Source organism: Notamacropus eugenii, chromosome 7, assembly GCF_028372415.1.
Source record: "Notamacropus eugenii isolate mMacEug1 chromosome 7, mMacEug1.pri_v2, whole genome shotgun sequence".
NCBI classification, from domain to species: Eukaryota; Metazoa; Chordata; class Mammalia; order Diprotodontia; family Macropodidae; genus Notamacropus; species Notamacropus eugenii.
In genome coordinates, this window is record NC_092878.1 from 165,589,967 (window position 1) to 165,615,846 (window position 25,880).

At 46.9% G+C, this 25,880-nt stretch overlaps 1 protein-coding gene across 4 annotated transcripts; it reads left to right on the top strand.

The window, feature by feature from the left end:
* The first annotated feature begins 187 nt into the window (after positions 1 to 187).
* On the top strand, positions 188 to 24,753 carry FUT10 (fucosyltransferase 10). 4 transcript variants are annotated; one of them, XM_072625389.1, is made up of 6 exons: positions 525 to 668; positions 9,775 to 10,105; positions 13,385 to 13,676; positions 18,631 to 19,466; positions 19,848 to 19,981; positions 22,386 to 22,478. In XM_072625389.1, exons 2-5 carry the CDS (start codon positions 10,025 to 10,027, stop codon positions 19,941 to 19,943), a joined length of 1,305 nt encoding a protein of 434 aa, XP_072481490.1. In that variant the 5' UTR covers positions 525 to 668; positions 9,775 to 10,024; the 3' UTR covers positions 19,944 to 19,981; positions 22,386 to 22,478. The 4 variants fall into 4 exon arrangements, with proteins under 4 accessions (XP_072481489.1, XP_072481490.1, XP_072481486.1 ...); XM_072625387.1 differs by lacking the exon at positions 19,848 to 19,981 and adding an exon at positions 1,506 to 1,584 and having other exon boundaries at positions 600 to 668; positions 22,386 to 24,753; XM_072625388.1 differs by lacking the exons at positions 525 to 668; positions 19,848 to 19,981 and adding an exon at positions 188 to 219 and having other exon boundaries at positions 22,386 to 24,753.
* The last annotated feature ends 1,127 nt before the right edge of the window (positions 24,754 to 25,880 follow it).

Here is a 25,880-nt window from a genome sequence, read left to right on the forward strand (position 1 = left end):
GGGGGAAGAGGCGTGGACTTCTGGAGCCTGCGCAGGACGGGGGCGGAGCCTAGGAGAGGCGGGACTTAGAGGAGCGGCGTCCCCGTGGCTACGCAGGAAAGGGATGTGGGCGAGGTTTGGAGAGATATCACGTGAGGGGGCGCGACGAGGAGGCGTGGCTAGGGAAAGCTGAATCCGTAGAAGGGCGTGGCTTAAAGAGGCGGGGCGGAGCGTGGTTGGGTGAGCTTCCTCACTGGGTTCTCGGGGACAGGCGGGAATGGGGGTGCGGATCTATGCTCTCGTTCAGTGACTGCGCAAGGACGGGGAGGGACACGGCTTGAAGAAGCCCTTCTCTGCGGGGTGTTTTTGTGGCGCGCCCGGAGGAAGAGGGGAGGCGGGGTGTAGCTTAGGGACTCTGCCTCTGTGCCTGCGAGGGGGCGTGGCTTGAAGTGCAGCGTCTCTGCGGTTGCGCAGGGGGGCGGGGCTAGCCTCTCCGGGCCTGCGGGGGCGTGGCTAGGGGAGGGACGTCTCTGCGGCTGCGCAGGGCTGGCGGCTGGGCTCCCCTCCGCCGCGGCCGGCAGCGTCCCGCCGCCTGGTCCTCGCCCTGCGCTCGCAGGCTCGGGCTCCCGCGGCGCTCCGCGTCGGGGCCGGAGGCGGCGGGCCCCGCTGACGTCTCCCCAGGCCCCGAGGTGGGTAGCGCGGGCGTGTTAATGACTGACTCACGGGGGCGGGGCGCGCCCATTGCCCCGCCGGGACCCCGGGAGCTGTCCCGCCGGCCGGCGCGTCCCGGGGCGGGGAACGGAGGAGCGGCCGGCTGGAGGACGGTGCACTTATTAAGCGCCGTCTGTGTGCGTCCGCCCTGCCGGACCGCAGGGCTGGAAAGGGGGCTGGGGACGGAGGAGTGGCCGGCTCTGCCGCCGGGTCCGTGGGAGGACCGTCCGAGGCCGGGCCGCCCGGGCCTGGGGGTTGGGGGGTGGGGTGGGGAGCGAAGGCAAAGCCGGGCGCCCCAGCGGACCGGAGGGACAAACAGCAGCTGACCCTCCTCGGGCGCCTCGATGCGCCCCGACAAGAGGAGACCCCTGGGCTGCAGGAGGCAAAGGAGCTGGCTCCTTGGGCAGCCGAGTGTGAGCGTTCCGGGCAGGAGGCACAGCCTGGGCAAAGGCACCGAGGCAGCCCCCGCTGTACCACCACGAGGGAGGAAGGAGGCATGGGTGACCAAACCCAGGGGTATAGGGTGGGTGGCTGGGAGCCGAAATACAGAAACTGAAGCCAGGGCCGAGTCTGAGACTAAGAAGAGAACTTGGTGGTCACCTTGAAACCCCCAGAGCCCAGGCCGCTCCCAGGAGGTGGGAGGCCCCTGACCTCCCCTCCAAACTGGCAGCCCCAAGGTCCTCTCCTGTTAGGACTGGCCGGGGCGGCCGTGGGAGCCAGGGCAGGACTGGAGAAGTGGCCAGGGAGTCTTAGGGCCAAGGAAGCGTCTGCTCCCAGGAGTTGGTGCAAGATGGTGCCCTCCCCTTTCACTTCAGGCCCCGGCCCTGGCTTCAGAGGTGTTTGTGAGTCAGGACCACTCCAGAACCAGGCACGCTCAGGTGGAGTCCTGCCCAGGTGGGTCTGTTAGTTTCTTATCTAGGAGGTCACAGATGGGGACACCCGGTCATTTAGGGAACTGGATGTTGGAGCCTCAAGCCTATAGTCAGAGCCACAGGAGGTGCAGATGTGGGGAGGTTCCAGAAGAGGAGCAGCCTAGAAGTAAGGAGCTCCCAAATGGGAGAAGGAGACCTAGCCTGGGAGACAGAGAAGGACCAGGTCCAGACAAAAGGGAAGATGACACTTAAGGGGAAGGGAGATTACAGCTGGCACTTACACAACTCCCTGAACTTTGCAAAGCATTTAACCCAGGAGTGGGCAGCCTGCAGCCCCAAGGCCCCATGTGGCCTTCTAGGTCCTCAAGTGCAGCCCTTTGACTGAATCCAAGCTTCACAGAACAAATCGCCTTCATAAAAGGATCTGTTCTGGCAAACTTGGACTCAGTCCAAAGGCCGCAGCCGAGGTCCTTGAAGGCCACATGTGGCCTTGAAGCCCTGATTTTACCTATCTCATCTCATATATGCCTGTCAAGCATCAGTGTGAGATGAGGGAACACAGTCACCTGATCTAGATTCAGAAGCCTCTAGGTCTGGAGCTTGGACCTAAGTCGTCTTTCCCTCTTCTGTTCTCCAGTTTCTCACAACATCCTCATGTAGCTGATAAATGCTTATTGAATGGCTGACCTCAAACTGGGCTTGAGGGTGGCCTGGTCAAGAGGGTGACTTCTGCATTGGGTGGGCCCCACTCTGGCTGGTATCACACTTGTGATGTCATCGGTCCTCTTGGAGAATGAAGAAGAACAGGGTTTGGCATTGAAACAAAAGGAGTCACATTTAACAGTCGACAAAACAGGGTTTACTTTATCATAGCGTAGAGCAGACGCTACCACGTAACTTAGGCAGACCAGCCTCCTCCTCTGTGTCAGCAGGGCCAGGTGCGATTATTTACCTGGCCCTGGGACATCCACCTCTGCCAGGTTGCCAAGGATGAGGGGCTCTGGCTTCATTCAGAGTGACCCTTTGGTGACCAGGAAGCCACACCGGTGTGGGCAGGGGACTTCAGGTGCAGTTTAAGCCTTCACTCCCTGGAACGATGTATCACTTTTCAGAGAAAATCTATCCTAACCTGTGATGGAAGAAAATCCTGGTGGGCTTGGATCCTTTGATGGCCTCTGAGGTCCCTTCCAGCTCCAAGGAAAATGATCCTATGAATGATACTATTAAGATTAACTCCTGTAATTCAGAGCAAAGATTGAAGCATATAGATGTATGAAAATAGATATGAATCAGTTTCTATCTCTGCTTACACATGTGTATAAATATGTAGACCTTTATCTAATTGTGGCCAGTGTGGGAATGGGTTTTGCTTGAGCATACACATTTATAATGGATGTTAACTCCTGTACTTCCATGATACAAAATTGTTAATTTTATATATTGATTTGAAAGGGGCAGATCCAGATATTCTTATCTTATGTGATTCTTTTCCTCTGAATTCTCCGCAGGGCATTTTCAGACCACAACAGAGGCCTTTTACTGCTGCATGCCTCTTATCCATGAACCTTGTTCCATAGCTGCCCCCTTACTAGGTCACTGGCTCCTGCTTCCTTTTTTGGCCATAGGTGGCCTTTACTATCTTTTTTGCCATTTCTTGTAGTTAGTCACCAGTGGAGTCTTGCAGCGTCCCTACACTGAGCACATCTCTTTCCACTGCCTTTCAGGTTATGTGCAGTTTGAATTCTTCTGAGACAATGAGATTTGTTTGTGATTCACATCCTGAAGCATCACTGGGAGAATGTTAAAGTCTAAAGAGAAGCTGAGGCGTTAGGGAGCAGGTTTAGACCACTCAGAAGTACCACACAGTTTCCCCATGTAACCTAGCCCAATCTCTTTCTCTTGTTCAACTCTGGACCTCAGTGCACATTAAAAATCAAAGAAAACCTCAGAATTTAATAGGGATTAATGTAAAGTTCTGCAGTTAGATTTTTTTTAAATGAATGGCCCAAGACCAAGATGAGGAGTCATGTCATTGGCAGACTGCGAGTTCAGGATGAGTTATTGGCAGGAGTTACCTGCCAAAATATAATATGATTAGAAATACTGAATCCCAGTCAAGGGAGTGCCGATCCTGCACATGCCAATGCTGCCTCACCAAATGCCTCGTGGATGTCCCTCGCTATCTTCCCCAACCTGTTCATCTTCCAAACTTCTTTTTCCAGGAGGGCCCTCCCATCCCTCTAGTCTTAAGGTTTTTTAACATTGGACTTGTGAACTCTTCTCCTTTCCCTCCCTCATGCCCAGTCAGTGACCAAGTCTTGTTGATTCTATCTGCAATATCTCTCCTATAATTCTTCTTCTCTCACAATCACCCAGTCTGTCTGCGCATCAGAGTTCACATTTGACTTGGAATGGCAGTAGCCTCTGAATTGATTTCTCTGCTTCCATTTGCCAATCTCTGGCACACCACTACCAAGATAATCTTCCTAAAGCATGTCTCTGACCATTTCACTTTCCTCAGATTCTCCATTAGCTACACCAGTGTTGTCTCTAGGATCAGATGCAAGCTTCTCACTTGGGTATTTAAAGTCCTTCACATTGTGGCTCCTTCCCAGATTAATTTCATATTTCTTCCTTTAATGGACTTTACACTCCAGCCCCACAAACCTGTTCCCTGATCTTGTCATTCCAGAGGGTGGGTTCAGTCATGACTTCAGAAGACTGATCCACTGGAGCCTCTCAGTTGAGGGGTAAAGGACTGTACCTGCTGAATAAAGCATGTGTTTTAGGACCTGCTAATATGGTATTTATTCTGTTTGACTAGATTAACAATAAGACATTTTAAAAGACAAAAAAACCCTATGTCATTCTGTCTTTCATCCCCATTCCTGAAATGCCCTCCGTTCTCATCTCTTTGAATCCCTACCTTCCTTCAGAACTCATGCTCACCTTCTTAGGGATGATGAGGACAACTCTCCTAGCCATCCATGCTCTCTGCCTCAAATTGTATTCTGTTAACTTACCTTTGAAATTGTTTTATGCCCCTGCAAAGTACAATGTCCTTCATGGAAAAGACTATTTGCCATTTTGTTCATAATTGTGTCCCTGGTGTTTAGCACATAATAAGCCCATAATAAACTTGCTGAATTAGACTGACGTGACTTCCAGTCCTGGGGCCCACATTGACATGCTGAACTGCACATCAGGATGAGAAGAGGATTCCAAGCCATGCCATACTAAAATTGGTTCAAGGAACTGTGTGGGAGGTTAGCCTTGGAAAGAGGAGATTGCAAGGAATTTTTGAAGAATGTCCTATGAGAGAGGGATTAGGTTTGATCCACTTTCCCTGGGAGGGCAGAACAAACACCAATGCAGGAATGTTACAAGAAGACAGGTTTCAGCCAAGCTTGAGAAAATGTGAAAACTGTCTAAAATCATGGCCTCTGATGGAGTGAGGTCCCCCTTACTGGGAGTCTTTGAAGGAGACTAAAGAGGACCACTTGTTGGGAGATCCTCCACTCCTGATTTTGTGTACTTGGTCCTTCCGCTTCCCTGTAGTATGTGAGCACCCTGAGAGGCAAGGAGGCCTTCATTTTTGTATCCCCTCCATACTTATTCATAATTTGGAGAATCAGCTGATTACACTGAAGGCAGAGGACCTGGATTCAAATCCTGACTAATGGCCTCTGTGCCCTCATTTCTTCATTTGTAAAAGATTAGGCTAGATGACCTCTCTGAATTTCCATGGATTGGGACTAGAAGACCTCATTCCAACCTAGAGAGAACTGGCCTTGCAGTGAAATCAGCATTCATTTAGGAAGTGCTTAATACAGGCATGTGCCAAGTCTTGGCTGGGTGCCTGCTGCAGAGAAGCTGCTGACCTGTGCTGATAGAGGGAGTGTCTTCGTCTGAAATTACCTGTATTAATGATGTCCCAGGCCCAGTCATTAGCCTGAATTTCTTGAAGTCAGTTTGTTCTGTAAGTCATGGGAAATTTGGTGATGCAACAGCAGTCCTGGCCCCCTTTGGCCTGATGCTGGATTAAAGCTGCTTCTTATACCATTTGACTCTGAGCTTCCAGAGTCTTCCTAATGTGCTGGAAGCTGCAGCAGAGTCAGCTTCCTCCCTGTAGAATTCCTTTTAGCTGCCGCCTTTTAAGTTAAGAAAATGTCCACAGTGGGAGCCTCAGAGACTGCTGGGAGAGCAAAACTTTGCAGAAGGACTGTTCAGCTGGCAACAGGGAATGCTCTGAGGCAGGATTGCTGGCTGAGAAAGGCTTGTCAGCCATTTCCAGGTCTATTCCAAGGGTAGAGAGATGGAATTCGTGGACTGGAAATAAAGCTGGAGCTTAGGATAGGACCAGCATCAGCAGAGAAGTCAGCTGCCTGAGAGAGCATCCTTTGTAATGAGAGGAATGGGTGGGAGGTGGAAGGGTTTTTTCTAGGCAGTTCTCACTATCAGGGGAGGAGAGGTGATGCAGGGAACCCAGCAGTATTTAGCGACTTGTGGTTTGCCCTTGGATGCTCCAGAACTTTTTTCCCTTTTTCTTGCCCAAGAGTCTCTAAATAGAAGTTGATAATTATGAACTGAGAAAACTAATTGCTCTGTTTGAGAGTTGCAGAAACTAATCCCTTTAGTTTCCATCTGTAAAAAGAGGATATTGGCACTAGGTTGTCTCTAAAGCCCCTCAGAGAGCTTGTTTTGCAAAACCAGTGAATGAGATTTGGGAAGGTATAGCGTGAGTAAGTTTGGTTGGGGGAATGTGAATGGCCCAGAGGCTGCCTTGGCTATAGGGCTGGGAAGGGGAAGGGTCATCACATACTCTTCTGAAAGGCATGGGGCAGAGGGGAGCCAGCATGGGGGACTGGCTGGCATGGTGCTCACTGCTCTCAGCTGTGTTCCATCTCCCTAGAATTTACTTGTCTCCAAGATTACTGCACATAAAAGCAGTGGTGGATGCCAACTTTGAGATCGAGTTGGCATTCCATAAGCAAGGATGCACCTTCAGCTTTTGAGGAGAAAACGATCCCATCCCTTACATATCAGCTTCTTATTTTTAATGGGACCATAGGATTTAGAGCTGAAAGGTCACATTTAAGGTTACCTTGTCTACCTGGAAACTTGAGATCCAGAGAGGGAAAGGACTGAGTGTTTGCTGCTTCCTTTTCCAGCTCAATTTATAGATGAAGAAACTGAGGCAAGCAGGTCAGGGTCAAACAGATAGTAAATGGTGAGGTCAGATTTTTCCTTGTGAAGAGAAGTCTTCCTTACTCCATGCCTAGCACTCTATCCACTGCACCCCCTGGCTGCCCTGTTCATCAAACTACTCAAACTCAGATTAGCTGCCTCAGACTAGCAACAATTCAGCTCAAAAACATTTTGTCATACTGGCCTGTATGAAGTGCCTATCTCATTGATGGAGGTCACTTGTTGGTTATCTTGTGTAGTGTCCATCTTGGGCAGTGCATGCCTCTGTAGTTAGACTTTGTGTACAGTATGATCTCTAACAAATAACCTTGAGTACTCTCAGCTGCTCCCACCATCTGTATCAGTAAGTACCCCAACATACGGTGGGGCTTGCCGTAACAGGTTCTTAGATCTGCACATGTCACACTCCTTTAATCAAGTACATATGTCATTCATTTAGTTCAGGGAGTCAGCACCCTGAATTTCAAAGAAAATACAGAAAAAAGAGAAATCAACAGGCAATTGAATTGGACCCCAACTGTTTGACCATAGTTATCAGATCAGAGAGGGCAGCACAACATCTGGGTTCTTAAAGCTGGGGAGCCCCTTACCAGCTTTCTAGAGTCCTCGTCTAGCCAAACAAACACTGCCAGTCAGTGAGCCCCAAAGTAATCAACAGACGTGACTTCCTCTGCCTGACTATAATTCAACAGACAGGGACAGCTGTCTGACCATTGTTACCAGAGAGGGAAGCATGACATCTGGGTTCTCAAAGCTGGAGGCTCTTTAAAGTCGCTTCCTAGAGTTCTCATCTGGCACCCAAACCTTATTACAAAAACTAAGCCACAAAGTAAAACTTCAGCTACAGTATTTACACCAGAGGGCATCACGACCCTTTGACCAGTGCAATAGAAAAAGGAAATGGTACTTGGGACCCTCCTACAAAACAACTCCCCTAATCAAGCTACCCACTATGGGTGAGAAAGATCTTTAATCACATTAAAATAATACAAATACATACATTGTTTCCGGTTAAAGAAACTCTCCTTCCTGTACTTTTACTCCTTGTGAAGACTCTTGATTGATAAAGGCAAGATTCAATCAGAGGCACTTGATTATACTAAAACAAAAACAGAAAAGATCCTATTTCAATGGCCATCACGCCATCTTGGAACTGGCCACAAGGCCAGCCTTAGTTGGCAGGATTTGTCTTCTGTGCCACCTTCCCTCTGCTGGCCACTGATTGTGAGGTGCCCTTAGATTTCAGGCTATTTTCTGTACAAGGTATAATGGAAAAGGTGCTGGCTCTGGGTTCAGGAGATGGGAGGTTCAAATTTCCTATTATTTTAGTGCCCCCAAATGAGTCAGATTTCCTCAGGTTTGTTTCTAGTTCTTGGATGCTATGAAAAGAGCTGCTATAGATATTTTTGTACATATGGGTTTTATGTGCATACATATACACACATATATGTATGTATCACTGGCTCAGAGGGTATGCACAGTAGAGTGACATGTGGCATGGTTCCAGATTCCTTTCCAGAATAGCTGAACCAATCATAGGTTCCCAGACAGCACAATAATGCACCTGGCTTCCCACAGCCTCACCAGCAGTTCTTTCTCTTTTTAAATTGTCTTTCCCACTTTTATTACCAATTTCTCTAATCGTTAGCAGTAATTTGGAGCCTTTTTTCATCTCACCATTCATTGCATGGATGTCTTCCTCTAAAAACTGCCTGTTTATTCTTGATCTTTGGTGGTTCCTTGCCTTTTTTAGGGGAAAGATAGTGTTGGCGGAGGGGGGAGGGGGCACCTTTCAGTCTCAGTGCTGAGGTTCCTAACTGTTGCTCCTAACACTGGATAGAAAGACAAATGAAACATTTCCTTCTTTCAAGGACGTTGTGTTGGATGGAGGGCCTTATGTTCTACTTTTGATTAGATCAATATGAGATATAGATTGAATTTCTCCGGCAATCTGTATTTGCTTTCTGATTCATTGTTACTCAGCAGTCTTCTCTCCTCCTCAGACTGTCTGCTCCCCTTTTCCTAGAAGAGCAGTAGTAATGACATTTAATGTTATTATTTTGGAAGTGAAACCTGTCATGGTGCCTTGGCATCAGGAAGACCTAGATTCACTAGCCATGGATGCTAGAAGTTCAGGCCTCAGATCTTACCTTTAAACTCCTATTAGCTGTATGCCCATGGGCAGGCCATTTACGAGTAATCATACTGTCTGTCCATGTGCATTGTATTAGTTATTTGTATGGATTTCTTCTCTGAGCCTACTTTCTAAGACTAAATTATAGATGGATGGTGATTTGACTCAGTGGCTTCCTATGTTGCCACACTGCCATTGATTTTTTAAAAATTTTTCCAGATTAGCCACCAGACATTAAAAACTTTCAGCCGCAGTAACATCCAAAGGCTGTTACCTAAGCCGTAGTGGTATTTGGATTTGTATTAGGAAAAAGGATACAAACAGAGATGAGATTACAGGCCCTTGCCAGCGAGATACTTGGGATGGAAAAAGGAAGGGATATTTTAAAATAAGGCAAACTGTGTGCCCAGAGAGGGGCCAGGGGGGCTTTATATTCTTTTTACATCTGTAATTTGAGACCCCACCTGGAGAACTTTGAAGCCTGTTCAGCCCTGGTAGGCGGGGTGCAGTGGGACCAGACTTTCACCTGGAACAGCATTGGGCCCTCCAGGGAACACTGCATTCATTCTGGCTCATTTAGGCCTGTCAGCACTCACCACCTTGAGCAGTTGAGAGCCTGCAAACCAATCCAGTGTTGAACAGTGCTCACACAAAGGCATATTTGACTTGAATCCAGCACAGATTCTTGCCCCACTGTGTGGACAGTCTAGTTAACCTTTCCAAGTCTTGGGGAGCTTTTTTGCCTAGACTCATCTTGGAGGAGGGGGGAGGGGACCGTGAGCCTTTGGCCCTTCCTGGTAAGCCCCATGAGACCTGTCTTGCTCCTCCACTCGCTGTTAACTATCTGCCCCTGGCCCCTTTCCTTTCCAGGATTATTGAGTGTAAGCTGCGAGGAAGTAGCCAGAGAGAAGACCAGCCAGGACTCTCTAGATGTGGAATCAGCCCCACTCAGTGCACCGAAGCTTAGTCCTCCATGGAGACCAGCTCCCAGCTGGAATGGCAGTGGAGGAGATGGGCTTCCAGATGGTGGCCTCACAGGAGGCTGGGGCAGGACATGGACTGCAGAGAGAACTCCTGGTAGGAAGTCTCGGCCTCCACCTCTCCTCCCAGGCAGAGCAACATGGCAAGAGTACGAAGGAAGAAACTCTGGGCATCCTTCCTATGCATCATGGTGGCCTGCTTCCTCCTCATGACATTCCAGGTACTCTTGAGAAGGTGGATTCTGAGGTCTCTGATCTCTCGGTGCTTTTCCTAAATCTCAAAATGAGGTCCTTGTTATCTCTTCCTTCACATGGCTTTATAAATTTCATGTTTTTGTGTCGTTGGGTTGTTTTTTTTTTTCCTCCAGAGATGTGATTTTGTCAGTATAGGGTGCTCCTCTCCCAATGCAGGGGCTTCTTCTTGGGAAGTCTCTGGCACCAAGCAGGTAAATGATTTGCCTGGGGTCATAATGAGCAGTCTAGGTACAGGTGGAACCTTAGCCTGGCTCTTTATTCACTGTACCAAGTGTCCCCTTTGTGTCATTGTGTGTTAGAATAATGTGGGGGGGGGCACCTCCTGTTAGATGAAAGTGGGGGGACAAGGAACTATGTCCTCTGAGCCCCCAGTGCCCACAGTACGTATTTAATGAATTAAATTTTATGCTTCAGGAATCTGATGCAGGGAGAGGACAGAGGATGTGAGGAAATCAAGGCTTTTGGGGCATGTCTGCTAGAATGTAAAACCAGTCAGACCAATATCCTGAATTCAGGACCAGGCTGAAGGTGGACAGCTACAAAAGCTCATTCCCCTTTCCCATCAGAGTCCTTCTCACCAAGTGTGGTTGGCCTTCCTGCAGCCCTGGCTTCCACTCCAGAAGGTGTCAGGATTGGGCTTGCCCGAGGCAAGCATAGTATTTGGAAAAGCTGCAAAAGAGCGAATTACTGCTAATTGTATGCTTTGTTAGAGTAGATCCTGGGAAATAGTGATCTCCTAGGACTTATGAGCTCATAAGCACAGAACCAGTGCAACCACATGAACTATTGCTAGAATTAGTTAATATAAATTGCTAGAACTTAACTTGTGGAACCTAAGACTTTAAAAGAATGGATGAACTACATGTGTCACGTTGGAAAAGGCCCTGGATTTGGAGCCAAAGAACTTCAAGTCTCACTTGCTGTTGGTGAGGCCATGGGCAAGACATGTCACCCCCAGGCCTCAGTTTCCTCTCTAAAATGAGGGGGATGGACAAGGTGACCCAAGGTCACTGCCAACTCTGCAACTGTGATCCTGTAATCTGGCAGTGGTCCCTCCTACCGTGATTCCCACCCCAGCTAAGTTCTCCAGGCATCTCTTAGTGATCACTAAAAAAGTGAAGATGAAGTAATCCTAGCTACACTCCATCTTCATCCTGCTTTCAGAATCATTTCATGCTCTCCAGTCCTTAGAAGCCTTCACTGCTAAGTGAGGCAGCATTGAGCTCCTTAGTCTACAAGGCTCCCTGTCATCTGGCAGCATTTTAGCCTTAGCTCCTGGAGGGACTGTAATTGTGAGCTATCGTTGTTGGTGCATTGTTATGTTTGCCTCCCAAGGGACTGCTAGGAAATCATCTGGCCCAAAGAGATAAAGCCCCCGGCTGTTAGCAGCAGACCTTTTGGGGCCTCGCACCCTCACCATCCTCAACTCCCCTCATTCTCCTCCGGGCCCCCAGCAGGATGCACCCCCAGCTGCAGCCGAGGCCCTCTCAGCCAGAAGCCTATTTGTACTGATCATACTTCTCCCTTAGTTTTCTTCTTTATTTTTTCTCTTTTTTCCTCTCTTTCTTACATTCATTTTTTTTTTAATTTCAGGTTCCTAAGTCTCTTCTTTCCAGCCCCTCCCCACCTATTGAGGAGGCTAGCAGTGTGCCAGTTACACATGTGAAATCATGCAAAGCATCTTTCCAAATTGGCCATGTTGTAAAACAAAGCAATAAAAAGCCAGAAACACAAAGAAAGCAGGAAAAACCTGCTTCAGTCTGCACTCAGCCTCTGTCAGTTCTCTCTGGAGCAGAAAGGACTTTTCATTGTGGGTCCTTTGCCTTGGTCAGAGCAGTTAAGTCACAGCTGATCACCATGCAGTGTTGGCTGTTACAGCGTACAGTGTTCTCCTGGTTGTGCTCACTTCACTTTGCATCAGTTCACGTTAGTCTTCCCAGGTTTTCCTGAAACCATCCTGCTCACCCTTTCTTGTAGCATCACAGTCATACACCATCCCCCCAACTGATGGGCATCCCCTTGATTTTCAGATCTTTGCCTCCACAGGAAGAACTGCTGTGAATATTTTTGGATGTATAAGTTTTTCTTCAGGATGCAGACCTGGGAGTGGTGTCACTGGGTCAAAGAAGATACACAGTTTTATAGCACTTTGTATTTGGTTCCAAATTGCTTGGACCAGTTCACAACTCCACCAGTGGTGGCCCTCCCTTTCTTACGGTAGGAGCAGGAGCAGCAGCATGATGTTTGGTGAGAAGGGAATGGAGGAAGCAGATGCCTTTGAGCATCTGTGAGGCAGATCCAAAGGAGAGAAGTGCTTAGCACAGAATACAGGGGCAGCTCCAGGGCAGGTCCAGCTCAGGGGGAGTGAGCAGCCCCTTCATGACTCCCCAGATTCCCAGGATAGCAGATGGCAGACCATAGATGAGGAGGACACGTGTGTCCCCAGGAAAAGATGCTTGGGTTGAATCTTAGCTTTACTCTATAATCAAGAGGTCATCCTCAGTGTTTGTGAGTGCTCCCTATGGACCAGGCTCTGGGGTCACATATACAAACTAAGAGAACTTTCCTGGATCTTTGATGAGAGGCCTGGACGAGAAGGTGGCCTCCAAAGTTCAGTTTATTCAGCAACCAAATCAAGCAGAGCAGCAGATGGATAGTGGAGAGCTAGTCTCTTCTCTGTCTGAAATCCCTAATCCTGAATGGAAAAAACCTAGATGGCCTTCTTTTGGGTTATTGGAGAGGGCGTGCTTGTTTTAAGTGTGGCTTGGATTTAAATAAGACCTTTCCAAGTTGGATTTTGTGATTCTCTGTGCTCCCCCATGATGGAGACAAAGGAAGAAGGTATGTACTATTAGACTGAAATAAAGACATGCAAGAGATCCTCCTGCATTCTTTCTGACAGGTCTTCCAGTGGGAAGATTGCCAAGACAGGTGGGAGACCAGCATGTGTCAGCCCAGTGATCTGACAGACCACGATGCACCTGGTCTTTGGGAGCCAGCTTGGTGTAGAGGAAAGAGGGCTAGACCTGGAGGCAAGAAGGCCCCAATTCACCCCTCACCTCTGACTCTTCATCCTTACTGTTGAGTAACTGTGGACAAATTGCTTAACCTCTGGGAGACCGTTTCCTCATTTTTAGGGGGATAGTGCTTTTTTTAGTGCCTGCCTCGCAGGATTGTTGTTAAAACTCTAGTAAATGAATGTATTCAGAGAACTTGGCAAACCCAGCCTTATTCTTATTCTGCAGGTGGTCAGTGAGCTTGGCAAATTTGAGAGGCTGAAGATAGAAAACTCCAATCTGAAAGATGAGCAGCCAAAGCCCGAACAAGCCACCAAGCACCTCCATCCATTTCTTAAGAAAGGACTGTACCAGAGTAAGAAGAAGGTGGCCAAAGCAGACAGCTATCCCATCATGCTCTGGTGGTCCCCACTGACCGGGGAAACAGGGAGGTTAGGTCACTGTGGAGCAGACACTTGCTTTTTTACCATCAACCGGAGCTACCAGCATCACCAGCTGACCAAAGCATTCCTGTTCTATGGTAAGTAGTAGGTGTGCCTTCTTTTCTTCCTTTGTCAGTCATTCTTCAGTGATCAGGTGCATGCCAACCCTATATCTCCAGAGGAGGCATCACCAGAACCACCTTGGCCTGAGTTGTGGCTGGTCAGGTGTGCTCTCATTCCAGCCCTTAGGTGCTGAAAGTCAAGGCATCTAGGCCTGCCTAGTGTTGGCTGAGCCCTTTTCCCTTTGTTGGAGAGAGGAGTAGGGACAGAGAATGCCTCTACCCTCTTACTCTGGCATAGATGCACATGAATTAAATATCCCAGGGAACTAGGGAGTCTGCAGACTACACTTCAGTAATGTGAATGGCTACGATCAGTTCAGATAGTGTACTTAACATGTGGATGTCTCTGAGACAGCCAGGAGACTCTTGTCTCAGCCATGGACATTAGCCAAGCATACTTGTACTACTGAATTGGAGACAGAAAAATAAAATTTTAGATCATCAGTGTGTCTCTGATTTCTCAGGCATGGGAATTTCCTAGTGCTGAGCTCAACCCATCTACGATTTCAGAGCTAAGGCTTAGGGTTGCCACACACTCACTGTGGTCGCTTGCCAGGGCCACACAGCTCCACGTATCAGAGGCTAGGTTTGAACTCAGGTGTTAGGGACCCTGAGCCCAGAACTATCTCTGATGCCACACTGGCTCTTTATAATGATGAGATAAGGGTTGAAATAACTTTGATTACTTGTCTTCTTGAAAGACCATGAATGCCAAGTCATGTTCCAAAAGTCTGGTAACCTTTGGGCATGCTACAGCAAGTTAACCTGTGGTCCGGAAGTTTGTTTTAAAAAAAATTTTGATCATTCTATTTCAGTATAATTGGTTTCCTCCTTAATCCTATGTATTTTATGCACTTAAAATGATTATGTCTGAGAAGAGGTCTGTAGGCTTCACGAGGCTGACTCTAAAATGGTTCAGAGTCCCAGCCTAGGGAGGAGGGCCTGAGGCCTTGCTGGGCATGCTGGCTTGGGACACAGCAGCTGCGTCTTCTTGCTTCACAACTCACTGGACTCTGGACAAATCCCTGACCTCCCTCCGCCTCAGTTTCTTGGTTTTCCCCTGTCCCAGCACACAGTACTAATGCTTTGCATGAAAGCTACCTTAATAAATAAAATTTGTTTAAAATTCTGAACTTAAACACCAAATAAGATGAGCATTTTCATTTACATAGAGCAGAAAAAGAAGATTGCATATAAGAATGTGATTCTCTAGCATCTCTACCTTGCTTTTCTTTTAAAATATAGTATAATAATAGAGTAAATTCAACATGTAGCTTTTCAAGCTATACTGTTTGTGATTCTTTCTGGCTCTTTCTCTTCTCTTTGTACATCCTTAAAAAGTGCTCCCATGACCCTCTTTAATTTCTTTTTTTCTTCTTTTTCTTTTGCCCACACTATCACTAAACTTCTCCATACTTCTCCATTGAGGGAAAAAAAAACCCGAAAAGCAAAACAGAAGCCTTGTAACAAAGATGTAGAATCAGGCAAAAGGAGTGCCAGCATTGGCCATATCTGAGTCTGATTCTGAGTCCACCCTCTGTCTCTCAGAAGGTGGGAGGGAAGCATGCTTCATCATTGGTCCTCTGGACTTGTGCTTGGTCATTGTATCGATCAGAGTTCTTAGGTCTTTCGAAGTTCCATTGCTTTGTGATTCCCTTGAGGGCATGGAATGTCCTTGCATCTTTTTATCCCCAGCACTTAGCATAATACCTGGCATATAGTAGGCACTTACTAAATGCATACTGATAGATGGATTGACTAGGTGGTGGTTGTTATAAAAATTGTTATCCTGGTTTTACCAAGAAACTGCAGTGTACACAGCGACCACATCCCGGCAAAACTGTCTTGACAGACAGGCTTCAGACCCATTGGTGAGTTGGTAGGGAGGGTTGTCTACCCCCAGGTACGTGAAGACTTCCCCTAGTGGAAGTTTGTTCCAACAGCCTTGAAGGAGCCTGAAGCAGACCCTGTGGAGCTCAGAGCTTGGTCACACATGGAAGATGCCAACGTCATCGTCCATCGCGTCCTCTGGCCATCACTCATCATCCTGCCTTTTGGGCTGCCAGTGGGCTTCAGTGACTGTGGAGGAGGGTGAGGCTGTGACTTTGCACGGCTCTGAGGAAGAGCAGCTTCCTACAGGTCTTCCCAGTTTCTCTGAAACCTGCTCTTTCCTCATTTCTTATCGTAAACGTCGTCTTTTCTTACATCGGCGTGCTGTCATGCGTGCAGCTGTTCACCAAGTGATGGACTCCCTTAACTTATGGTTCTTTGCCACTAAAAAGGAGCTGCTCGAAATAGATTTCTAATATGTGGCTGCTTTTCCTCCTTGTTTGATGCTTTTGGCACATAGACCTGTTGGTGATGTCATTGGTCAGAGTTGGGGGTAGAGTTCTAAGTTGCTTTCCAGAGTAACTGTACCAGTTCACAGCTTGCCAACGTTGCATTAGTGTGCCTGTTTTTCTACAGTGCCCTCAACAATTGTCATTTTCTTTTTGTCATCTTTGTCAGTTTAATAGGTGTGAAATAGAATTTAAAAATTGCTTTCACTTGTACTTCTCTAATTATTAGTAATTTGGAGCATTTTAAAAAAGTATTTATTGATAGCCTAGATTTCTTGCTTTGAAAACTACCCGCTCATATCCTTCAACCGTTTTTCTTTTGGTTGGGGAGTGGCTCTTATGGTTATAAATTTGTATCAGTCTCATATACCTTGGGTATCAGACCTTCAACAGGGAAAGTTGCTTTAGTGATTTTCCCCCCTTAAGTAGGGGCATCTAAGAGGCACATTGGTTAGAATGCCAGCCCTCCTGGAATCAGGAAGACTCATCTTCATGAGTTCAAATCTGACCTTGGACACTTAGTAGCTGTGTGACTCTGGGCAAGTCATTTATCCTTGTTTGCCTCAGTTTCCTCACCTCTAAAATGAGCTGGAGAAGGAAATGGCACTCCAGTATCTTTGCCAAGAAAACCCCAAATGGGGTCACGAAGAGTTGGACATGACTGAAGTGACTGAACAACAACAATTGGTTGTATTTGTACAACATTTTTAAAAAATTTATGTATTAAAAATGATCTGTATCATCTTCTGGGATCTTTTCTAAGATTTGTTGGGAAGTTGTGAACTCTTCCCTTGTTCGTTGCTACCAAAGAAATGTTCTTCATTGCTCTTCCGATTTGTGAATGATGTGACCTTTTATGATGCATTCATTTATCTTTGGTCTATGACGGTAGTTGTTGGTCTAAACCTAATTCCCACCAGACTATTTTCTAGTTTCTAGGCAGTTTTTTTGTTTAATAGGGAGTCTTTACCATATTCGGTGGCCGGGGCGCTCTTAGATTTGTTTGCATCAGTGCGGTGTGCACCTCCTCTGTTGCCCTCATCAGCCTCTCGGTTTTTTATTCGAGACCAAATTGTTTTGGTGATTATTGTTTTGTAGCCTTTCTTCCCAGTTTTTTCATTATTTTCCTCTAGATGCTAAACTTTTTGTTTCTCCAGATGAGTTTTTTTTTATTCTTTCTAGATCTGTAAAGTAGACCAATGGTAATGTGTTACTGAATAAGCCAATTAATTTAGGTATTAGTATCACTTTCATTATGTTGGCTCAACCTACCCATGTGCATCTGATATTTCTTTACTTCTTTAGATCTGTATTTTAGAATGTTTTCTGTTTTATTCCTCTAGTTCATGAGAGAGAGTTTAACTCCCAAGTATTTCATATATTCTGTAGTTATTTTGAATGGAATTTCTCTCCCTGCTTTGTTTTGTTGATAATATTTAAAATGCTGATGGATTTATATGGATGTACTTCACATCCTGCAGTTTTGCTAAAAGTTATTAATTACTTCAGTTAATTATAGTTGAATTTTTAGAATCCTGAAGTAAACCATTATATCATCTGCAAAATGGGATGCTTTTGTAATCCTTTTGCCCGTGCTAATTCCCTTGATTTCTTCTTCTTGTCTTCTTGCTGTTGTCAGTGTTTCCAGCACTATATCAAATAGTAGTGACAATAATGGATGTCCTTGCTTTCCCCTGCTATTAGAGGTCTTCATTACATATAATGCTGACTCTTGGTTTTAGAGAGATACTCTTTACCGCATTAAGGGAAGATCCATTTATTCCTCTGCTTGCTAGTGCTTGTAACAAAAATGACCAGTTTAATTTTTTTTTGAAAGATTAAATTCAGACCTTCATTGATAGAAGGAGTTTTCTTATCTTGGAATTCCTGATATTAAATCACAGGTCAAAACAGTGTCACATTCATTCCAGCAAAACTGTCACTGTGCCCATTGGAATATGGTGTTGTTTGAATTCTTTCCCCATCATAAAAACAAATCCTCCTTGTTTGTATATCAAGCACTCAAGTAGGAAGCAGTCACCACATCCAGAGTTCCTGCCTGCACATAACCATGTTTCTCTGAGGGTCTAAAGAAGGGACAGTAATTTTGTTGTTGAATCATTTCAGTCCTGACCAACTCTCCATGACCCCATTTGAGGTTTTCTTGGCAAAAATACTGGAGCGATTTGCCATGTCCTCCTGGTAATAATAGCTGACATTTTAAAAGTACTGTTAGGTTTGCGAAGCATTTTACAGAATGATCTTACTTGATTTGGTGATAGGCGATCAGTGGTCATTTAGTAAGTCCCTGCTGTGTAACAGTATCATGATCCTTTCTTCCTCACACTGGGAACAAGATTTGTATGTTAAATTCTTTTTAACTTCCTTTTTTACTATTTAAGTATTTGTGACAATTTTGCCTGTTTAATTCACTGTCATAGAAAAGAACAACAGAAGTCATGGGTTGGGACTACTGGAGCTAACAGCCCCCACATTGTGTCTAGTTTGACATGAGTATGGTAGTTTGGGAGGACCTCTCCAAAATCTGCTCCATAGCTGAGATTCCAACCTTTGCTGCTTATCTTTTCTAGGTACGGACTTTAGCATAGACAGCTTGCCTCTGCCTCGGAAGGCCCATCACGACTGGGCCCTCTTTCATGAGGAGTCTCCTAAGAACAACTACAAGCTCTTCCATGAACCGGTCATCACGTTGTTTAACCACACGGCTACCTTCAGCCGCCATTCCCACTTACCATTAACCACCCAGTATCTGGAAGGTGTAGATGCCTTGAAGTCACTTAGATACATGGTTCCTCTGCACACCAAAAACAGCCTGCGACAGCGCCTGGCCCCACTGGTGTATGTGCAGTCGGACTGCGACCCACCCTCGGACCGGGACAGCTATGTGCGGGAGTTGATGAGTCACATCCAAGTGGACTCTTATGGTGAGTGTCTGCGAAACCGAGATCTCCCCCCACAGCTGAAAAATCCAGCTTCCATGGATGATGATGGCTTCTACCGGATCCTTGCGCAGTATAAATTCATCCTTGCCTTTGAGAACGCAGTCTGTGACGACTACATCACCGAGAAGTTCTGGCGGCCTCTGAAACTGGGCGTGGTCCCTGTGTACTACGGCTCACCCAGCATCACAGACTGGCTTCCCAGCAACAAAAGTGCCGTGCTGGTGACGGGGTTTTCTCACCCCCGGGAGCTGGCAGGCTTCATCAAGCAGTTGGATAACAATGACAAAGAATACGAGGCCTACATAGCATGGAAACTGAAGGGCGAGATCTCCAACCACAAGCTTCTCACAGCCTTGAAAGAGCGCAGGTGGGGTGTGCAGGACATCACCCAGGACAACTACATTGATGCCTTTGAGTGCATGGTGTGTAATAAGGTGTGGGAAAACATCAGGCTGCAGGAGAAGGTAAGGTCATGGAGAACTGGGGAGATGGCCCATCTGCCTGTGCAGAAGGCCAGGGTGGTTTTGGGAACTCTCAGCTCACTAAGTATGGGTCCTGGCGATATGGCCATTGGCAAGTCACCTCAACTCTCAGAAGAGGCTCGGTCCACTGGCTTAGTGGGCAATCCACTCCCCTCTGTTAACCTGGCAGTGACTCAGGAGCACTTGAGAAGACAGAGCCTCTGCCATGTTGCCAAGTCCAGCTTCCCCTTTTCTGGGCAAGTGACTGCCCTTCTTCTAGTTGCCCAGGTTTACAGCATCAGGGCCATCGTTTATCTCTACTGCTCCTTTATCTGTCCTCCACATGAAGTGGTTCTACCTCCACGATATTTCATTTCTCCACAGTCCACAATTCCATCCTGCACCATTGCAACGGCCTGCTCGTTGGTCTTGCTGCCTCTCCCCTCTGATCTCCTGTACACACAGCTGTCAAGTCGATGATCCTAACCACAGCTCTGACTGTGCCCGTGCTGGAAAAGGTCAGGTGTCCATCTTGTGCCCCAGGGACATAGCACAAGCTTCTTAGTTGGGCTTGCACACCCTCACAGTCAGAATTCAGCCTCTCTTTCCATCCTGTGTCAGTCTCGGTGGGCTGGCTGGTCCCAAGTCAGGAAACTCTGAGTTCTGATCCCACCCCAACACTTACTAGCTGGTGACCCTGGACAACCCCCTTCACCTCTGTTTGCCTTGATTTTCTGTAAAATGGGGATAATAGTAGCACCTCTTTTCCAAGGTCAGCAAGCGTAGAAAATGAGGTCATATTTTAAAGTGTTTCACCACCCTTCGAGCTCTGTCTAAATCCTAGCTATCACTAGCTGTCCTTATTCTCCCACTCTCCAGTTCATGAAAACTGACCTTCAAGTCTTTCTTTCTCCCACCTCCATACTTTGCCACAGGCCATGTCCACACGCCAGGTGTGCCCTCCCTTTTCAACCCAGCTTGAAGAATCCTCAGCTTCTCTCAGAGCACAGTGAAAGTGCTGCCTCCCCAGGAGCCCCCTAGGGTCTCCTTGGTGGTTAATGCCCTCCACAGGAACGCCATCACCTTCATAAAACAAACCTCTCCTGGGGACGTAACTTAATGGGCACTTAACAAATGCTTTTTGAATTGAATTCAAAGTTTACAAAACAGTTCAGGCTTTCCTTCTAAATTTTTTTTCAGTTTCAAAATGTTTTGAGTTGGTTAAAAAACAAATAAATAAAATTGTTGGTTTAACCAAGTTAGACAACTCTCTCTGTGCCCACCAACCCATTCCCTGTACTCTCCCCTCTCCGTACCTTTGCTCAGGCCGTGCCCTAGGCCCAGAATGCTCTTCCCTCCTCCCTTCCTGTCCTTAAAGCCCAGCCCTTGTGCTCCCTGTCTCTGGCACCTTTCCTTCATGTCCCCAGGACTGAGGACGTCCCCCCTTTTCCTCCAGGCATCATGGAGCTTTTTGCTTTCTAATGCGAATGGACTTTTTATCACCTGATGTATAGTGTGTGTGTCCATGGTGTTGTTTAGTCCTCCTGCCAGACTGAGCTCAATAGCGCAGGGGCCATGACTCAGCTAATTCCCTCCGTGTGTGTGTGTGTGTGTGTGCGCGAGCATGTGTGAACGTGTGTGAACACATACCTGTTATGATAGAAAGAACACAGCCCTGGAAGTCAGATGACCTGGGTTCAAGCCCATACTTTGCTGTGTGACCATGGGCAAGTCATTTCTGGCCACTTCTACCTGAGCTTGAGTTTTTTCATCTATAGAATGGGGCAAAATAGCTCTGGGCTGTTGTGAAAATCAGAGGAGACAATCAGATTCTCCATGAAAAGCCCTGGGCCCAGAGTGACTCTTTCTAAGGTAGGTCTGTCTCCCTTGAGGTGATGCAGTTGCCCCGGGTGACAGAAAGACCTGGGTTCAAATGCCATCTTTGACATTTACCAGCTGTGTCACCTTGGGCATGTCCCTTCATCCTCCTGAGTTGCAATCAGCTTCCTGGGAATGATCTGCCCTTGTTGGTAGACCAGGGAAGTCTTCCATGTCCCACATCATTGTTTTAAAGGGGTCGTGGAATGGAAGGCTAGTGTGCTGGGATGACGCCTCTGACCCGGGTGCCAGTAATCAAGTCTTTTAACCTCCCATCTGTAAGATGCGGAGGCCAGAAGAGGGGCGCTTCCTTCTGGCTCCTGAAGGCGCTTCCAGCTGGAGATCTCTGAGCCTCCTTTTACAATCTTTCTAGCTCTGTGCTGAGCTTTGTTATTCTAGCCACCAAAAACAGTCAGGAAAGGGGAGTTAAAATGGGGATCTGTAAATCCCCTAATGCTAAGTGTACTTATAATTAGGTAAAACAATATATATAATGTATGTCTATATTTATATGTAAATATGGAATATATAAAATATGTATAACTATATAAAATTGTCATGGATAGTAATATTTAAGTATATGTGCATATGTATTTAAATACAACTACACTGTTTGCTTCTGTGTTCCCTTTTATTTTTATTTCTTTATTATTAATTTATTTAGATATCTATGTCTAAATATCTGTATTTAGGTTTAGATATTATTTATACCTCAAAAGATTGATTTTTCTCTTCTGTGTACTTTTCTGAATTTTGTTCCTATTGTATTGGATTTTTGCATGTAGTTGCCCCAAGACATGCTGCCTTTATGTAGTTCAGAGTTACTGGTTGTGGTGTGGAAATGAAGATATTTGCATTAAAGTCCCTGTTCAGGAACTTTCCTTCTTGTCCTCAAGACTGGTAACATCCTCCCTCTCCCTTGAGGCCTCGGTAGCTCTTTGTTGCTCTTTTAAAAAAGGCTGGGTCCCTCCTTCTGCAGGCAGCTCCTCTTCCTTTGGGCTTGTTCATCATGTGCCTTTCTCTTCCTTCTCCTCCGACTCGTAGGGCTTCCTCCCTAGGAGATGGAATGCAGAAGTGACGCACCTGAGCTGCCCCAAACCCCAGGCTTTTGGCTTCCCAATCCCAGCTCTACAGTGGACCTCTCTGCGGGAGATGTGGATCCCAAGCTTTGAGCAGTCCAAAAAGGAAGCCCGAGCCCTGCGGCAGTTGGTGGAGAGGAATCGGAATTTCACTGCACAAGAGTTTTGGACTCTGGTCTTCCAAGACTGACTTGAGAAAGCCCTTAGGATCCTCGATTTAGAGCTACTGGACTTCATAGCTTCAGACCCTGCCCCAACAGGAGCCACAGAATTGATGGTGTTTTGCTTCGGGGGTGTGGGATGCTGTTCTCTAGGTTGCCTTAATAACGTTGTAAGTCAATGATGATAAGAAGGTGTTTGTTGACATATCCTCTGGGATAGGAATTAATTGGTGCAGTACTCACAATGAGCCCTATCGAATAATGCCCGTGAAGTCCTCTTAGAGGTCACCCTTATATTTTTATATTTAAAGAAGTATTTCTTGTAGGCATTGATTTTACCCACTTTCAGTGGCGAGATGAAAATTCCTGCTGCCTTTCCATTAGATCCACATCAGTGGGTGGTGCCCAGTGCAGTGCTGGGGGCAGATGGCAGGTGGAAATGTTTTGTACATTCTGTTAGTTCTACCTTCAGAAAGACCATTTCCTGGATTCTGGGGAGCAGTCTTTTTGCAAGCCCAGCCCGAAAGAGAAAGGCATGAGAGCTTGGTCCTGGGAAGTCCTATCCAGGAAGTCCTGGTATCCAGGAAGTCCTGGTTTCTAGGGAGCCATGCAGAATCTACTCACAGTCTGACCTTAAGAAGCCTTCAGGCTCTGTGTGAGAGTGATTTGTATCACCAGCTACTTTGAGCACCTGAGTGTCTCCACAAGCTGGCATAACAGGGCACTCTGGACCTGGAATTGAGAACTCCTCAGTTCAAATCTTGCTTCTGGATCCTCAGCAGCCTCCCTAAGCCTCCAGCTCCTCATCTATAAATCGGGGGTAATAATACCTATTTTATAGGGTTGTTGTGAGGATCAGATAAGCTTGTGTGTGTTAGCTTTGAAATGTTACAGGATGTCTGTTATTATCACTCCCTGCCTCATCCCCCAGAAAGCATCCCTGTACTCTTGGTAAAGCTGAAAGCTTGTGCCTTCTGGGTTTCCTGGCCCCAGAGTATCCAAGGATTTAGAGCTGAGAGACATGGAAGCCACTGACTCACCAGAGGAGAGGATGATGAGTCGAGTCTCTTTGGGTCCTGCTTTGTTGTTTCTGTGGTCTTGGACAAGTCACTCTTCCTGTCAGGGAGCAGACCCAGTCTTGGTTGTCTTCTCTCTAAAATGACGAGCTTGGCCAAGATGACCCCTTAGTCTCTTCCACCTCTGAATCCATGATCTTTCAAGACTCAGACTGGGGCAGAAAGAGTGTATCACTGGCCACAGGAGCTCCCTTGCCCCTGGCTCACCTCGGGAGCCCAGCCAAGATCTATATCCAGATCCTTAAGCCCCAATGCCGCTAGTGTTTTCCACAGCATGACTTTCCCATAGCTAGACACTGGGTTAGTGGAAAGCTTAGACTAGATTCCATCTCCTGCCTTAATTTAGGGTCCTTTCTATGTCTTTATTTGCTCACCTCAGGGGACTGCAAAGAAAAAGAAAAACAGTCTCTGCTCACAAGGACCTGCCATTCTAATGGGGAACATTTTAGGAAATACAAAATATGTAGCAAGTGAACAGTCATAACTGCTAACTACAAGGTAGTTGGGGGAAGGGCTCCTGCACATGGGGGATCAGGAGAGGCTTTATGTAGAAGGTGATGCTTAAGGCATATCTTCAAGGAAGATGATGGAGGAAGGAAGGAGTGCATAAAGGCAGGGGGCACAGCCAGCCCAAACACATGGAGATGGTAAATGGAATGCTGTGTGTGAGAGGAACAGAGAAGGCTGTGTCAGAGGGAGAGTAATTTCCAACTAAGCTGGAAAGACTGGGGCCACGTACAGGCCTTCAGAAGTTAAAACAGGATTTTACATTCTGTCCGAGAGGCAACTGGAATAAGTGGGGGTGTCACATGGTCATGATCTGCATATGCAGAAAATTTCCCTTGCCTAGAAGAGGCCAGGCTGGAAGAGCATTCTCCTCTTCTCCTCCATCACACACGAGGAGCTGACCATTAGCCGCCTTGTCACAGATGAGAATGGAGCTTCAGAGAATCTCAGAGGGAAAGGGACTGGGTGAGGTCCTGGACCCAGCTCTGCCGCTTGCTAGCCACAGAATCCCAGACAAGCCTCTGCCCTTTTCTGGGCCTCACTTTCCTCAGCTCATAATAAAGCCGTTGGCTGAGATGATTTTCAAGGCGATTTCCAGGTCTACAGTTTCTTTTACAACGCTGATAGCTAGAGTTTACATAGCCCTTTAAGGTTTGTGCATCTCTCCGTGTCTGTGGAATGAGGTTTCCTGACTAAATAAATTCCTACTTCTGACCCTCAAATATGATTACTTTCAGAGACATTGTGGGATAGGGGACAGAAGGCTGGGTCTGGCATCAGGAGACCCCTGTGGGTATGACCCTACCCTCTCTGAGCCTCAGTTATCTCATCTGTAAGATGAGGTTTAGCAATACAGCACTGGCCATCTCTTCTGCAGACTTGTGAGCAGTGCCCTTTATAAGTCACAGAATGCTGTAGGTGTTGGAATTGTGGAGGGATGTCATGGTATAGCTTTTATAAAGGGATCTTTACTACTAGAGCAAGAGCAGAAGTAGAAACATTCCTTGCCCCCCCCTCCCCAAGATTGGGGGCACGGTTCTCTATGCTGCTTCATTCCCTGAGGATAATGGGATCTGACTTAAATGCTGCAAAGCATCCCTACTCCTCCTCTTGCCAAGGTCTATTCTGAATGCAGCACAGACAAAGAAGAGATTTCATCCCTTATTTCTCAGACCTGTTGTCTTTACTCTGGGGTCAGTCTAAGCTGTCTGGGTCTCAATGGCTCATCCAGCCTGTGTTGGAGCACAACCATCTGCAAATGCTGACATGGACTCTGGAGTTACAGGACTTCTGGTGACTCTTCCTACCTTCAGTACTGCATAAGGTCTTCTCTCCTTGCCCATTCAGTCTTCAGATTCCCTCCACTTGAGTTAGGAAAAGCTAAGAAGCAACAGGAAGACCATTACTTGGGGCTTTGTGTTGACCTGGGTGTGGAGAGGAGAACACTGGTGTTACCATTGCCTCTCAGCAGTAGCAAAGTCAGTCTCCTAGCTTTATGCCTGCACGAGGTGAGGGAAAACCCGAGGTCCTGGGGACTCATGGAAGCTCATCTCATAGTGAAGGAAAGAGGGTGTGCTGGCCTTCAGGAAACAGTCTTTCTTGGAGAGGAGCAAAAAGTTGCCAGTAGGATGTACAGATATCATGTGTGCCAAGTTCTCTCTATGGCCAGCCCTGGGGAGCACACCCAGCAGTGTGGTTGGGGATGTGCCAGTCTAG

Coding starts and splice junctions, on each gene's coding strand:
- FUT10 (XM_072625388.1), top strand. CDS start 10,025: ATGGCAAGAGTACGAAGGAAGAAACTCTGGGCATCCTTCCTATGCATC. Junction 13,677..18,630: donor CAAAGCATTCCTGTTCTATG/GTAAGTAGTAGG, acceptor TATCTTTTCTAG/GTACGGACTTTAGCATAGAC. Junction 19,467..22,385: donor ACATCAGGCTGCAGGAGAAG/GTAAGGTCATGG, acceptor TCCGACTCGTAG/GGCTTCCTCCCTAGGAGATG.